The 17,457-nt window shown below is 39.9% G+C and overlaps 1 protein-coding gene across 1 annotated transcript; it reads left to right on the forward strand.

Moving 5' to 3' along the window:
* Positions 1-14,482: 14,482 nt before the first annotated feature.
* Positions 14,483-16,218, forward strand: LOC131242391 (purine permease 3-like). Its single transcript, XM_058240984.1, has 2 exons — positions 14,483-15,304; positions 15,853-16,218. Exons 1-2 carry the CDS (start codon positions 14,564-14,566, stop codon positions 16,183-16,185), a joined length of 1,074 nt encoding a protein of 357 aa, XP_058096967.1. The 5' UTR covers positions 14,483-14,563; the 3' UTR covers positions 16,186-16,218.
* The last annotated feature ends 1,239 nt before the right edge of the window (positions 16,219-17,457 follow it).

Genomic DNA, 17,457 nt, shown 5'->3' on the forward strand with positions numbered 1-17,457 from the left:
CAGAGACAGGGAATCTAGTACCCGTTTACGTGTTAATCACAACATCGCTATCGTTTCATGGTTGTCGTTATTGAAATTTTGACGCTCCGGCATGCTAATTTCACTCCCCAAATTCAAGCGCCAAATACAAACGCACCTTAGTACCAACGTGGCACACGTGTGTGGAATCCAGAACGTTAGTAGTACTGTGGTCCCCATGTAAATACTCATCGTATATATAGTGTTGGTACATGAAAAGGAGAGCGACGTGTACAAAGAAATGGCAGTCATTCTACATGCAGCTTGTATCTGTTGCTCCCTATATGTATTGGATCATGTTCTTACTTTAAGCCACATGAGCACCGTAGGGATCACCCTATCAACGTCCCAGATCCTCCACATATGTTCTACAACGGCACGTGTAGTGCGTTTGTATGTGGCGCTTAAAGAGTGGGCATCTTGAATTAGGATTCCTATCCCGTGGGGCTGCACGTTTCCATCGCTCGACATCTCACTCGCGGATGAGTTTGCTTCGCCTTCGTCTCTGCTCACCATGGACAGCATCTGTCACCCCGATGGGGCCCACATGCCTAGCTGGTCTTACTAAAAGAACAGTTGAATGTTTTGGATGATTCCCACCATCACTTTGTGTATAATGAACATGGACCATCAAAGTAAAAAATTTTAAATGGTGAAAAAACATTTCTTATTCAAATAATAATAATAATAGAGCTGAGCCTTTTTTTTTTCCTTTTCCTCTTTTTATACACAGCTGCTCACAATACAGTGGGATTTCACTGCAACGGTGAACCTTAGACCTCTTGTTGAAACTCTCGTGAGTCCACTGTGAGGCATGAGTAAAGACCTAATAATAATAATAATAAAAAAAAAAAAAAAAGTTGTGCAAAGTAGATGCCTAAAATTCTTATTTTAATTAACAGTAATTATATATTAAATATCTTATTTTCTTACGCAAAATAGCTCGTGTGATTTCTAATACATGAACTCATTTTCTATCTGAGATCAAGATCTCTAATGCATAATTAATTTAATTAAAATAGTCATGTGATTTTTAATACATGAATTCATTTTTTTTATCTAAGATCTTGATCTCTAATGCATAATTAATATTAATTAAAATGAGCTGACTCAATTTTAAACATTTATCAAACAAGGCTTAATTGTTCACTTTCAAATCCAAAAAAAATTTGGTTGATCATTGAAGTATGATTCTTGAATAGGGCTAGCTGTCAATGGGCTGGACGAGCTTACAGGGATTTCAGGGCTCACATACCACAGGCAGGCTTGAAATGGAGTATCAAGTCCAAGGCTGGGACTTAAATATTAAGCTCACTTCTCAATAGGGTTGGGTTCAAATCCTGTAAAATAGCCCAACCCAAAGTCTTGCCAGCCCAACCTGTTAGGGCTTGCAAGGATAATTCTATAATATACACTCTATAGGTAATTTTATGATATACACTGTATTACACTCCCTTCCCCTGCGAGCCAGAATCGGTCTTTGTTAAGCAATGCAGTTCGGGCTTGGAGAAAGCTTAGCCCTAACACGTCCCATTAACACACCTATCCATGAATGTACCTTACTTTGTTGTAACACCTAGAAGATGGAAGGTTCTAATCATGGAAATATCTTTATATGTGGGCCCCAACAAGGGAACACGTTCTTGCGATGCTTAGTAATAGAAAGGCAGAAAGAAGAATTTGTTTTGTGGAAGCTACCCATCTATAATCCTTTAGATGAAAGAATGTGAATTTTCCTAACCAATTAAAGAAAAGAAAGAAAGAAAGATGTGTGCATTATTGGGAAAAAAATAATTCATTTGCACACGTGCATGAATGGTTTCAAAGTTGACCAGTGATAAGCATGCGTGCACACACATTCTCACAACTTGCAACGCATACAATTAGTTAAATCGTGAATAGATACTTATTAAAATAGATGAGGTTGTAACAATGTATCACGTATGTTTTGAATTATTCCATGTCGATGGCTGATGGGTGCATTTCATCACTGTTGTATCAAGATTCAAAGCTGTGATGAGAAATCGGACCCACTTGCATCGCCTTTTTAGACCATGGCCATTACATCAAGACTAGTATATGACGACGATTAAGCCCACTTTGACTTTCTAGAAGGCAGCAAAGCCGATCATAATCCTTCATAATGATATTTGCATAATTAAAAGAAATGCAAACTATTGAATGTCAATGTTAAATAGTTGACAATGGTGAATGTAATCACCATTTGTTCAAAACTATGTAAGACATTTATTAGGTGGACCCCACATAATCATCGGTGTAGATGAGCATAACCATGAGGCTCTACCATGGTTGTGATTTTTAAGATAGATTTACCGTGGTATACCCTCACACTATAGTAAAATTTCACTAAAGTAGATACTTGAACCCATGATCTCATGTTAAAACTCTTGTGAGTCTTACTACCAAGACATATGTAAGGATTCATGTCTGAACCTTTTTTCACCAACATATATAGAAACCTAATCCTTGTAGAGTGTAAGTTGCAGAAAATTCATTATGGAAGGATTTTCTAAAGATATAGAATGACTTCTCAATCAGATAACAAACTAGATTTCGGTAAGAACTGGGTCCACTCTCGTTGAATTTCTAGATGGTGGACCACCTGATCATTACCTACTATGATGATCATAAATAAGAAAATCGGCAATCTAACGTGGGAAATGCATATTGTCCACATTAGATTGAACCATAGCAACATTAATTAAACTCTTTCTAGTATGGTTATTTTTTCCCAAGTCTATATGCATGAAGTAGACATGCCTTGATACATTAAAACGTTTACATAATAATTTTTTATTAAGTCGGGTTTTGATCCACATTAAAGAACAAGAACCTAGAATAGACACTTCATTTAAAATAAAACAAGAGTAGACTGGATAGGATAATTTACTTATGAAGTCTTTTTATAATTTTTGTGAGAAATGATCACATACTGCCATCATCACCATAAGTTTATATAACTGAGCTGTGAAGAAGCTTGGACCCATCACAAAGATTCCCTGGTGCGAAAATCACACTGATGCACTCATCAGATGGCCAAACCTACATGTTGGGTCAGATCGTTGGCTGTCCAGTGATTTAATTGTTCTGGCCCATCTGATGAGTGGAACAGGCTGATTTCGCACCAGATGATCTTCATGATGAGATAGACCTTTTGCACGGCTTGGATGCTCTATACATGTGACACATTCGTGGGGAAAAAAGGCGCTGGTATTCCACAAGACTACCAACTGTTTTACGCAGTTGATAATAAACCCAAGGTCTGTGGGGTCCACCATGTTGTATATGTAAAATCCACCTGTACATCACGTGAAAACCATTATTTTTACTGTATGAGCTACACTAGTAAGAACAATGTAAAATTGCTCTGAAAACCACTAAGTTCACATAGTGTGGCCCACATGAGTTTTGTATCAGGCTGATATTAGTACCTTCTCTTCATCCTGAAGGGATAAACCTTATTAACGCGTTTGATGAAATATACAAAACATGGTGGCCCCATACATAAACCAATGGCTGACATCCCATCTCCATTGTTCCATCTGGTATGGCCGTAATCTAGCTGATTTTTACCATCATGACTTAAAATCTAGACTAAAACCTGATAAACGGAGTGGATTTTACATATACAATATGGTGGGCACGCAAACTTGGGTGTTTTAAGCACAGCGTGAAACAGGTGTTGTAGATCATTCCAACACCTGGATCAAACTTCAAAAGAACCGTTTCTACAAAATGGGATTTCTAATAAAAAATCGATTATTTATGAACTTCTTAGCATCACCCAAATGACCAAATTCACTTTATATTAATAAGCATTCTCGAATATAACCATTTAAAATGCAGGCTTGACAATGTCAGCTACTCATGTAATTAGTCAGCTGATTAGTTAATTAAAAACCAGGTTCTACTATTAATTAAAAGCAGTTTAAGCATACACTCAACGAATATGATAATATGGATTCTTGCTTTTGTCATATGGATACATCCAATGCACGTTTACTTGTTAAAAAGATTATCTAATGGGAACTTTCCCATACACATAGTTGCATTTGGACTCTTTGGGGTCCACTTCAGCTATCTGGACCGTCCATTGGGTCCAGCCCACTACTCATAGGTTGTTTGGAACACTGACCGGTTGATCCAAACAGTCCTGTCTGTGAAATGTAAAAAAATAAATGGACGAGCTCGATCATTCTCTACTTGTAATGCCTTTGTGAACTTTGTGTAGCCACCATTGTGAAGATGGAAATACGTGGAAATTTCTGTACGCTCATCGGGTGGGCCATCTCTGTAGTTCAGTGCGACCTAATAGACCAAGACCAGGCCTGGACCCAGACAGTGATGGGCTAGGCCCTAAAACACAATGGACTGACTGAACCTGAAACAGCCCAAACTTGTGTAAAATGCACTCATGCAAATGGCGTGTTTGGATAATTAATTGAATTAAACTGCAATAATTCAGTACAAAGACTGAAGTAAAATGATTTTAAAAAAAAAAAAAAAACACACACACCATTTCGGGCAATTTCTGGGATGCACTTTCCAAGTAAGCTGTTTTGAAATTAGGGGACGCGATGGGTTGGGTTCAGATCTGAATGGGACCAGCCCGAGCCCGACCTGCTTAGTAAACGGCCCAAAAATTCAGGTCTGAATCCAACCCATGAACCATTACACTGTAGTCGGACCTGACCCACTTAAAATTCATCGAGCAGGCCTGACACGACCAGAGCCATTTAATTTTAATAGGGCTTGGCCAGGTTGACCCGGCCCAACCCAAACCAGCACGACCACTCTTGGCTTTAAGAATGAAATATGTGGCTAAAGGGACGCATTTCCAGCCATGCCCTGATAAATACAAACATACATATTTCATGTGTAGATATTTATACTTGTGGTTAGGGTGGCAATGGGGAGGCGGCTCGGACCGGCACTAGCAGCCATGCACATTAGGGCCAGGGCATGGGCTGCTAAACTTGGCCAGAGGCTGGCCCCAGGCTTGAAATCTAGGCCCGGTGTCGGGCTTAGGTTAATAATGGATGGCCTGGTCCAATCATTAAGTGGGTAACCATTGTATAAAGAAATTAATAGATGCTTTAAAGACGCCTGCAAGCTGTTCCAATTCAACATACATGTATAGTTTAAAGGCACACTTGGATATAGGGTTATGTTTCAGTGATCAGAACCATTTATACAATGGGACTCATTTTCGACGGATGGAATTACTCTAAATCTTAGATTAGACTTATTTTAAACCCTTGATGATTTCACTATTCTCGTTACATGACCAGCCCAATCCTAGCCCAACCATGTAGGATCAGGGCCAAGGCTTTCTTCATCCAATTAGGACCAGGGCCAGGGCTTAGAGGCTTAGGGCCAGATGGAACAAACCTGGCCCATTTCCATCAGCTAACTCGCCAGGTCAGTCAGGTAAATCTCACCTAGCCTATTGATAAGCTTCAGGGGCTGGTTGGGTTTGGTAGGGTTCAACCTGAGCCTAGCCTATTTACTTAAGTGGGTCACATTTTATAATCCAGGCCCAAACCACTGCCCATTTTGGATGGCCCAAACCAGCATCAGAAGCAGGTTGGGCCAATCTACCCGTGGGTCACCGGACCCATCGCTACCCCTACTTCAAATAGGGTGCAAACGCCATTCATGCCTTTCACCAAACTGCTCCTAAGCTACAGTTTGTGAGTGCATTTTCAAGATTAAATTTCATTTGGAGAAGCGGAATCAAGCTGCATTAATGCTGGAGCATTGCTCAGTTGGACCGAGTACTAAATGTCTCATATCAATCATGGCCACAGCCCAAGCTCATCCATCAAATCAGGCCCATTTCAAGACCTATAACCAACCAAAGTGAGACAAGTAGGGCAGTGCGTGCTTGTCAGGACTTTAGAAAGATAAAATTCAGGGCCCGAATGAATTACGAGACGTGGCCCAGAGTCTAAATGGACCCCACATTTGCTATTGGCCCATGTAGGCCTGGCCCAGAAAATACCTGAGAGAAGTGCTTTTCATCATCCTGCGGAAGTACCGTACCTCGTTTAGAGTGAAGATGGATGTCCAAGAAAGGTTATCTATCATTTTGGATCGTCCATCTAATTACAGCTACCGTGTACGGTAAATGGTTCCAGATATACATACATTGCATAATCCTAGCCGTCCATCTATGGCCTTCAAAGAGACATTAGAAAAAAAAAAAAAATAGTTAATGGTCGAGAGTAGGAATTGAAGAAGAATGATAGAACTGTTCGCTGAGGTGTGCTTTTGAAGCCATCAATGATAGAGCACACTTGATGGACGGACCTGATTAATACATGATACCTCCTTGCTAGTAACTACGGATATAATACATAATACAAAATAGCGTATGGCCCACCTGATGGGTGGATCATACTGATTTTTGCTCAAGGTGATCCTCACAGTGGAGTCGACGATTTGGACGGTTTTGATGTTGCACAGACTGTGATATGTTGCAAATTATCTGCTACTTGGACAGTAAATTGGCGGTCACATAGACAGAGAGAGATGCATGCATATGTACCGTCCAATTTATAGGATGCAAGAATCTACACCTTCCAATTGGAAGGCCCCATTTTGGATGGATGAACACATACATTTGATGGTCATCAATTGGAAAGTTAGGTTTGCATGGCTTGTGACTTTGGATAAGTCCCACTTGGAAGGTTAGGTTTGTATGATAGGTATGATTTTGGTAGGGACCAGTAAACAAGGAATTCTTTCTTATTTGGGTAGGTTAAAAACCATCAATACGACGGAGACTAGACTGAGAGAAGAGAATCATCAACATGGGACATTGGTTGAGTGTCATATTAATATAGGGACACAACATGCTCATCAGAACATGTAGTATATTCCATTGAATTTTTTTACCTTTTCTTCATATTATTTTTTTAAGTCCCCTTTTATTGTGTTTGTATTGGAATCATGACTAACAATACATGGTGACGTTGATATGGTTTCAATAATCTGATGATGATTGATCGAGTGGCTGATGTGACCCGACATGTGAGATAATTGTGTATGTAGACTACAGAGCTATAGACGAAATCTGCAATTCAATGACCAACGTATACGTAAATCAATGATGATCGGGTCCCATAATGTAATAGCATTAATGTATAACCTTTTCTATTTCAAGACACTTACACACATGAGTAGATATAGATGTTGGTGTTAAGGTGACACGCTATCTTTTAATGACTCCAGCTTCCAGAGAAAGTGATTTTTTAGCAAGGTATAAAAGCCAAAGGTCAGGTATTTGAATCTTGAAGTAACAAATATGCTATTCGAAATATACTCTCCTATTGGAAGTTGTTTATAGTGTGAGTTGTGAGTGTCTTTCTACCATAACTTGGTATGTTTCGTTGCAAAGTTGGGGTCCACAAGTTATACCATCCATTCTTAAAAACTATTTACTTATAAATTGCATGCATGGCATAAAATTAATGCAAATTAAATTGTCAAAGTTACGGGGTCCATCGTGAACCAAACATTAAGTTTATTTGATTATGCGACCATCATGGACATCTATCAGACGGTTAGAAATGAAGATTATTCAACGGTCCTATTTCAAACAAACAAGTGTACGTAAATTAGAAGTAATGATTATTCAGCTAATTTATTTTTAGGACTATAACTTAGCAACAATGGACGTATACAACTTCTAAGTACCTGCTTATCAAGCATTTTGTGCAGACGTTGCATGCCGCCCCTTCCTATTTCAACAACGGCCACGGACTCAATTCCAGATTTGATATGAAGAGGCGACCTTTCTAGAAGGCTGAGGTCATTTTGATTTTTTGCAGCCAACTACCAGTCCCCAGCCACACGACCGTTGGACGTAGAATTATAAATAAAATAAATAAATAAATAAAAGATTCTGATACTCTGACACGAGCCACGGCTTGTCCTGCTGGAACTTTGAAATAACATATGATAACAACTTAGCTTAAATAGCTCAAATCGTAGGTCCCACATTACATGGGCCATTTTCGTGGAAGGTTAAAACGAAAACAGTATGAGGGTCCAAATTCAAGAAAGCTGTATTAATAGGAGGTTGTAATGGTGTGATCAATATCATCTTACACGTAGGTATATAGATGGATTCATTTATATCTGTTGCAGTTTCCCACACATCTCCCACATCTTTTATATATTTTTATATTCTCAATCAAATAATATAAATTATTGTTTTAAGATGTAACCTCTCTTACAAAACCTGATATCAAAGTCATAAATTGGTCTGATCTTGATCACCATTCTATTGTTGTCCACATCAACCTGTGGCCCTACCTTTACCATTTCCATTTTACCACTACCTTCTGATCTCATCTATTGTCAGTTTCTATCCACCATTTGTTCCCATGCAGCTATCTTGCACCACTGATTTCCTAATCTCCCTACCTTAACCATTTCTACATATCCACTAAGAGGAAGGTCTTTTTGTAATGGATGACCCTCGAAACCATGACATGTTGATATACGGCGCGGTCCCTTCTTTTGTTCCACGCTTGTGTTATTACTTATGTGTTCTGACATGTGAGTAGAAGTGCCGTGCATTTATAAATGCATAACTATGGATTATGTAAACTATAAATGAAGAAAATTTTATCTTTTGACTATTCAACTATACTAAAGATAGAGTTTTCATGGATTAGATGGCTCTTGGTTTTAAAGGAATAGCCCAGTTTCAAAACTATTGGGCAAGCTGAAAAGCCAAATTTTTCATTTTCTCAAAACAAACACAATACACAGAATCAACAACTGCTCAAACTCATCAATATTGTGTTGGGTTTAAAGCCTCAACTCTTGCTGACGTGTAGCTGCAACCACCATGAAAAAAACTGAAACTTTAAAGAGGAAGAGAGACGTGCTGAATTGCTGTGTTTTATGTGAATAAATTAGAACGATTACAGTGGTGCCTTTTATAGGCTTTTCCACTTAGGTGAAATGACTAATTTATCCCTGTCTAGATACATCCTAGGGGCAGCTAAACATAGAAAAAATCCAAAATAATATCTACTGTTATCTTAACCTAGCTAGCAAACTAAACTTAGAAAAAAAATCTCAACACCACAGCTAGCATACACAACGCTTACACGTTATCAACAGCTAGCACAAGAGATCCTTACACGGTTTTGGATTTGCACAATCCACCACCGTATCCAACACTCCCCTTCAAACCAAAACCAGCTTCATTCCGAGTATCGTTCTTAGTCGTTTGAATGCATCTATCGGCAATGCCTTTGTGAAAATATCTGTCACCTGTTCCGTAGTATGACAATACTCTAATTTCATCGTTTTCTTCTTCACATGATCTCTCAGAAAATAGTATCGTGTATCATTGTTTTTGCTTCTTCCATGCTACACCGGATTTTTGGCTAGCTCGATTGACGACTTGTTATCCACATATATGACTGTGGATTCTTCCTACGGATGCTTTTACATGGAATTCTTCCATGATACTCAGACAATAATTAGATAGAATGCATAGTCAGTGGTGCTCTTTCTTTCATCTTGGTCACCTCTCTAATTATTGTCTGAGTATCCATACAGCATTGCTTCATCATCATATGGATAGAAAATACCGAATTCCATCTTTCCTTTGACGTACCTGAGGATTCTTTTTGCGGCTAGCCAGTGCGATTCTTTTGCTGCTTCCATGTACCTACTTAAAAGCCCAACACTGTAGACGATATCTGGCCTTGTGATTGTGAGGTACTTTAGGCTTCCAATCAGACTCTTGAACATAGTCGAGTCAACGCTTCTCCCTTCTTCGTCCTTTGTCAGTTTTAAACCTGTTGCTACAGGTGTGTTTACGGCATTGCAATTGGTCATCTTGAACTTTTCAAGTAATTCTTTGGCATACTTTTTCTAAGATATATAGATGCCACCATGTTGTTGCTTTACTTCAATACCCAGAAAAAAGGGCATCAGACCTCCGTCAGTCATCTTGAAGTCCTTAAACATGACCTTCTTGAATTCATCAAATATCGGTCGACTGTTTCCTGCAAACAACAAATCATCAACATACAGGCACGCTATAAACATATCGCCATGAGCATTCTTCTTGATGTAAACTGTATACTTATATGGACATCGGGCGAAGCCATTCCCTTGAAGATAGTTGTCGATGCGTGCATTCCAAGCACGTGGAGCTTACTTCAACTCATAGAGGACTTTCTTCAGTCGATATATCTTGTGTTCCTTCCCTTGCATAACAAAGCCATCAAGTTGGTCAACATAGACCTCTTCTTCCAGAATTCCATTTAAGAATGCAGATTTCACATCCAGTTGGTAGATTATCCAACTGTGATGGGCTGCAAGGGAGATAATCATCCTCACAGTGTCAAGGCGAGCAATAGAAGCGAAGACTTCTTCATAGTCCACCCTGTACTTTTGTTTGTAGCCCTTTGCTACAAGCCTTGCCTTGTAGCGATCGATCTTACCATCAACATTTCGCTTAATCTTGTACACTCATTTGACGTCAATAGTTTTCTAACCATTAGGAAGTGTAGTCAGTTCCCATGTATTATTTTTTTCAATGGCATGAATTTCTTCTTTCATAGTAATTCTCTAACATTCTCCTTTTATGGCATCCTGAAATGTCAGAAGCTCGTGATCTGCATACAGGTAGAAAATATTGACCTCTTCGGTTTATTCATAGATGTCGCTTAAGCTTCTCATTTTCATAGGTGCCATGGGTGAGGATGAGCTAGCCGAATTTTGATTTGATGGAGTACTTCCATGAGTAATGGAATGTACTCTTGGACTTCTGTGTACTGATGATGCGGCCGAAAGAGGTGTTGTGGGCGTTTGCTCCTAACAGTCATGGCTTTCTTCATGTTCTTCTGTTTCGACTTGAATATCTTTGGTCGATTCTTCATCGTTCCATTTCCAAGCTTCTTCCTCACTAAAGACTACATCTCTACTTACCACTACTTTATTAGTTAGTGGGTTGTAGAGCTTGTACGCGGGCCTTCGATTCTTTAATATAGCCGATGAAGATGCACTTCTCACCACGATCATCAAGCTTTTTCTTTCTCGCTTTTGGAACTTGAGCATAAGCAACACACCCAAAGATCTTAAGGTGCGCCACGCTTAGCTTGTATTTACTCCATGCTTCCTGTGATGTCATGAATCTAACACTCTTGGTCGAACACCTATTGAGTAGATAGGCGGTACATGCAACTGCCTCTGTCCAGAAATTCTTTTGCAGGCTTTTCTCCTTTAGTATGGTCCTCATCATGTCGAGGATGGTGCGGTTTTTCTGTTCCGCAATTCCGTTCTATTGTGATGTGTAAGGTGTAGTATGTTGTTGCTTAATGCCATGTTCCCTGCAATATTCTTGAAAAACATTTGAGGTGTACTCCCCACCTCTGTCAGATCTAAGGGTTTTGATTTTAAGACCACTTTCTTTTTTAACAAAGGCCTTAAAAATTTTAAAAATAGTAAAAGCAGCAGACTTCTCTTTGATTACATACACTCACAATTTTCTAGTAAAATCATCAATGAAGGTAATAAAGTATTTATTGTCTCCAAGAGAGATTGGCTCCAATGGTCCACAGATGTCAGTGTGAACTAGTTGCAACGGTTCTCTTGCTCTTCAGGATACTCCACTCGAAAATGAGTTCCTTTGTTGTTTTCCAAGTGTACACGCCTCACACACATGTTATAGAGCTTCAATAGCAGGCAAGTCATACACTCTGCTTGATGAGGACAGAAGTTTCAGGCCACTGAAATTTAAATGGCCAAAATGAAGATGCCACATCTAAGAATCATTCTTTGCTTTTTCCATAAAAATATTTCTCGAGCATTGTGTTTATATGGAGAGAAAACATACGATTCTTCGCCATCTAGACTTTCACAATCCAACGTCTATGCATATCTCTTATAGATAGAGAAGAGTTCTCCATGTGTACGACATACCCCTTCTCAAGGAGTTGGCCGATACTGAGGATGTTATTTTTCATGTTTGGTATGTAATACACATTAAAGATGTAATTTGGCTCACCATTTTTCTGATAGAGTTTAACTTTTCCTTTACCTATCACGGGTACCTTTGATGAGTTGTCAAAACTCACGTTGCCACGAACTCCTTATGTGAGTTTCACGAACAGTTCTTTGTTATCACTCGTGTGGTTGCTTGTACTAGTGTCGAGATACCACACATTTGGTCATTCACATGCCTTTTCTTGTGTGAGGAAGAGTGTGGAGTCTTCTTGTTCATGGTGTCATACTTCGGCATAGTTGGATCATTCGTCTTGATCTAACAATCAGATGCACAGTGGCCAAACTTGTTGCAATTATAGTACTGGATGTTCTTTGTACTTCCCCGTCCACACATTGATCTGTCTCTACAATTTCTTCTTCCACGAAAATTAGTATTTTTCTGCTGGTTTTGTTGATGGCTTGGCTTATATCCACGCCCTCTGCCTCTTAGACGATTGCTAGTGCCACAGCCCTCTCATTGTGTATAGTCATTCTTTTGTTCATTTAGAGTCAACTTAGACTCTAATGCATGTTCAAGCATTGAACTAGCATTCTTTTACATTTGTTGCCCATGCACTTGTAACGATATCATCAACTCTTCAATGGACAATTTTTTCAAGTCCTTTGATTCTTCGATCGTCACAACCACATGTTCAAACTTGGTTGTGAGAGATCGCAGTGTCTTTTCCATGACATGTATGTCTTCAACTTTTTCAAAATTTCTTTTTAAATTGTTAATAATAACAATTAGACAAGAGAAGTAGTCAAAGATACTTTCACCTTCCTTCATGTGCGCCGCTTCAAACTCGGCTCTTAGTGTTTGAAGGCGAACCCACTTCACTTGATCAATACCCTTGAAGATGGTGCCAAGGGTATCCCAAGCTTGCTTGCTTGCTTCAACAATCTTTTCAAAGGTTGATTCATCTAACCCTTGATAAAGGAGGAACAAAGCCTTGTTGTCTCTCTTCCTTTAATTTTTTAAAGCGGTTTTTTTTTCATTGGTGAAGGCGGCTTCTTCTTTCATTGTAGGTTCTTCATATCCATCGGTAACGATCTCCCATAGTTCTTGTGACCCAAATAATGCCTTCATTTGGATGCACCACTTTTCATAGTTGTCCTTTGACAACTTAGGAACCTGTGGCTGGAATGTGCTAGCCTTTTTTTTCTATTTCAAAAAAAAAAAAAAAAAAAAGGAAGAGAGGAATGGATTAGAAGAACAGTTTTTTTTTTTTTTGAAAAATAAATCTTCTGAAATTTGAATTTTTTTTTCTTAAAATCTGATTCTATTTATCAAAATTGCGGCCTCCAAATGACGGTCATCATTAAAACGTATTCAACAGGAGAAACAGATGGTTATGATCGTCCACTGGATATGATTTTAAACCACGGGCCATCTGTGGACACGATCCACTAGTTGGATGCCACTATCTACGATCCCCATATCCAGCATGTCTGCCATCATGCACTCTTTCTAATCCAGCGCGATGGACCAGAGTCGGTTTGAATTTGTTTTTTTTCGCGTCCCCACGCACTAGTGCCCACGTGCTAAGATAGTCTGATTATTTGAACAGTTCATATTTTCTTTGTTACCATAAATAACCGACTTTTGCATGTTCATGCGATCCTCACCTTTGATATTAATTAGGATGCAACTCCCCTGTAACAGCAAGCTACAGGAATCCCCTGTATCACTTTGTAAGGACCACCATGATATCTGTTGTATCCACTCCGTCCATCTGTTTTTCCAGCTCATTTTAGCACATTGGTCCAAACATGAGGTGTATCCAATACTTAATTGGACCACACAACAGGAATCAATGCTATGGAAACTCCTACATTTGAAGCCTTCCTGGGCCCACTGTGATGTTTATATCCCATCCAAACCCTTCATATAGTGATTCCTACCAGGATGAAAGGAAAACAAAAATATAAGACTGATCCAAAACTTCTCTGGCCTAAGAAGGTTTCAATGGTGGGCGTTCAATACCCAGTCTTTCGTTTTGCTGTGGTCCACTTGAGATTCAGATCTACCTAATGTTAGAGCTCATGCTCTAGAATGAGTCAGAAAAACGAATAAACTGTGTGGATATAAAACAGACATCACAGAGGCCTTACAGAGCTTAGGGTTTCAGGTGGTTCCTGCAACTCTCAAACTGATTCTAATAGTTGAACGTTAGCCATTGACGATTTTATTTTCAACGTTCTAAAATTCATCTACAGGTAGCGATGGTCGAAATATTCCATTCTTTCTTTCACTGACCTCTATAGCCTAGATCCACAACACGGACGGTTCAAATCAATCATCTAACCATTTAATAGGTGGGCTCAAGTGGTCAGGTCTGTATCCTCATTCCTCAGCCGCGACAGAGGCAAAACGCACTCGACTCACTTCAATCAGCTATAAATACAGCCGTTGCAATGGTAAAATGCAACAAAAGCAATAAAACAGCATACAATCTACAAACGAGAGAGAGAGAGAGAGAGAGAGAGAGAGAGAGAGAGCATGGAAGACACTGCAGCCACCCAAACACCCAAGAACGACTGCCCTCCAGAGACGACCAAACGAATCAGATGGAAGCTGCTCTTGCTAAACTGCACCATCATGGCCATTGGCATTATTGGTGGGCCCCTTGTAACAAGGCTCTACTTCCTCCACGGAGGGACTAGGAAATGGATCCCGAGCTGGCTACAAACCGTCGGATTCCCCATCCAACTCATCCCCTTATCAATCTTCTACGTCCAAAACCGAACCCAAGAAAGGCCCACCAAGTTCTTCGCCGCACCCAGGCTCTTGATAGCTAGCGCAGGTCTAGGGCTACTCAGCGGTCTAGATAACTACATGTATTCACTCGGTCTATCATACATACCTGTCTCCACATCATCACTTCTCTTCGCTACACAGCTCGCATTCACTGCCTTTTTTGCACTAATCATTGTTAGGCAGAAGTTCACTCCTTACTCGATCAACTCCGTTGTTCTGATGACCCTTGGATCGATTATTCTCGGGGTCCACAAGAGCGGCGATCGCCTGCCAGGTGTCTCCAATGCAGAGTACTTCCTGGGGTTCTTTGTAACGTTGGGGGGAGCAGCCCTCTTGGGTTTTATAATGCCTTGTATGGAGCTTGCTTACACTAAGAGCAGCAAGGCCCTCACCTACGCCGGGCTGATGCAATTTCAGATTGGCGTTGGTCTCTTTGCTACTGTCTTTTGTACCATAGGAATGCTAGTGAATAATGATTTCAAGGTATAGAAGAAAATCCAAACTTGAATTGACTTTAGCTCTTCAGAATCACTCTGATCAGACGATCCTAACTGCTTGAAATGATGGCATCTAAAATTAACAATTATGATTGAAAGCCATGATCAATGCGTGGTTAGGAATACCAGTTTGATTTTCGAATGAAGGCCGCTGAAAAGCCAAGTAGATGGCCTGGATCAGCGGTTAGATAATCCATACATTCTTTACATTGGAATTGCACTGCACCATGATATGGTGCAAATGAGTTGCACCAGATCATTACTCACTTATGGTTTTACTTCTATCATCTCTCCCCATCTGAAACAGTGTCCTGCAAAACGAATTCTTTTAATGGAAAGGCTAACTATTAGATGGTTAGGATCATTTGATCAGTGTGATATTGGGATGGTGACCCAAGAAGGGTGAACTAGACCAAATGAACGGCTCCAAAATGATGATTGAAAAGCTTGGGAGATGAGCCATGATACGTTGCACTGGTCATATATATGAAGATGTCTGTTGCACTGATTATGGAGGTTGGATGTGATTTGCAGGCTATACCAAGAGAGGCAAGAGAGTATGGGCTAGGAGAGACCAAGTACTACGTCGTTCTTGTGTCGTGTGCGGTCCTCTTTCAGATGGTCTTCGTGGGGATGTTAGGTGTGATTTTCTGCTTCTCTTCGCTCTTCACCAGCGTCTTCTCCTCGATGCTTCTGCCGCTGACGGAGGTCGCTGGTGTCATCGCCTTCCACGAGAGGTTTACAGCAGAGAAAGGAACGGCACTGGCATTGTGCTTGTGGGGTTTTGTATCCTACTTCTATGGAGCCTACAAGATTCACCATAACCACAAGCCCAAGCTTCCTGAATCTGATGCAGCCTTGGTGTGACACTCTTAGACTGGAAACCTCTGCAACACCTGTTTTCTGTAAAACACCCGAATCCGGCGGGCCCACCATGTTGTATATGTAAAATCCACTCTGTCTATCAGGTTCTATCCTCTATTTTAGGTCCTGTGAACAAATATCAGGTTGATCTAGTACTCAGATGGACCACACCACAAGGAACATTGGGGATTGGCGGCCAACTATAGGTTTGTGTGTGGGACCACCATGGTGTTTATCCTTCATCAAACGCGTTAACCAGGTGAAAATAACCAAGATGAAGAGAATATACAAAAATCAGCCTGATACAAAACTCATGTGGGCTACACCGCATGATCTTATTAGTTTTGTGAGAAATTTTACGTTTTTCCCTCTTTTATGTCCCATATGAATTTTTAATCAGGCTTGTCTTTTTTATGTATGGTCCAAATAATGGGTATCACCTGTTGGACGGACTGAATTTTACTTATATAAAATGGTGGACGCTACAGTACTTAGGTGTTTTAAGAGCTGGGTAAAAGGGTACTGTTGTAGACGATTCCGGTCCTACTAGTATGTGTCTCATTTGTACCGTGTGTATTGTGGACCCCATTGCGGATGGAGGATATCTCTTAAACCACACTGATCAGATCCTAACCGTGGATGGTTGAAAAGAAAATAGCGAGCAGTCCTAACTCAATGCCTGATATCACATGGTTAAGATCATCCTATGCTCCATTGTAATGGGGTCCACAACTTGGATGGCCAAGATTGATGTATGTGTAAGCCACGTGAACTTAGACGACCACCACCTTTCAAGAAATTAATGGTGTAAATAGCCCATGGTAGTCTTTTTCTTTTTTTTTTTCAAACCAATCCACTATCATTCCATTAATTGGAAAATGGGATGTATAGCCATTCGGGCGGGTCCAAACAAAAAGGAATCAAACCCAGCCTATCATAAGGAGAATGTATACAAGGCTAAGCTAGAAGGGCCATGGTAGTCTGATCCCTTATAAATTGTCCCATATGTGGCATCTGTCAATCAACGGTCCATGTGCACTCTTACTCGTGTCCAGTCGGCAACTTACGATGTCTTATTTTGGCCTTGTATTTAAACGGTTGCAGCATTGAATAATGTAATAGAGAAATAATATATACTCTGGTAGAGTGTGATGGATGATAAGTAGGCAATGAGAAATTATTGAAAATTTGCATACATGACGTACAAGTAATTCCAACGAAACTGTTCAAATCATGGGTATCAATTTAGATGTGTCAAGAAATTACTCTTATTTG

This window comes from Magnolia sinica, chromosome 4 (genome assembly GCF_029962835.1).
Source record: "Magnolia sinica isolate HGM2019 chromosome 4, MsV1, whole genome shotgun sequence".
NCBI lineage: Eukaryota > Viridiplantae > Streptophyta > Magnoliopsida > Magnoliales > Magnoliaceae > Magnolia > Magnolia sinica.

Excerpts from the sequence above, each read along its gene's own strand:
- LOC131242391 (XM_058240984.1), top strand. The coding sequence starts at position 14,564 with ATGGAAGACACTGCAGCCACCCAAACACCCAAGAACGACTGCCCTCCA. Across the intron at positions 15,305-15,852 it reads TAGTGAATAATGATTTCAAG|GCTATACCAAGAGAGGCAAG; the intron begins GTATAGAAGAAA and ends TGTGATTTGCAG.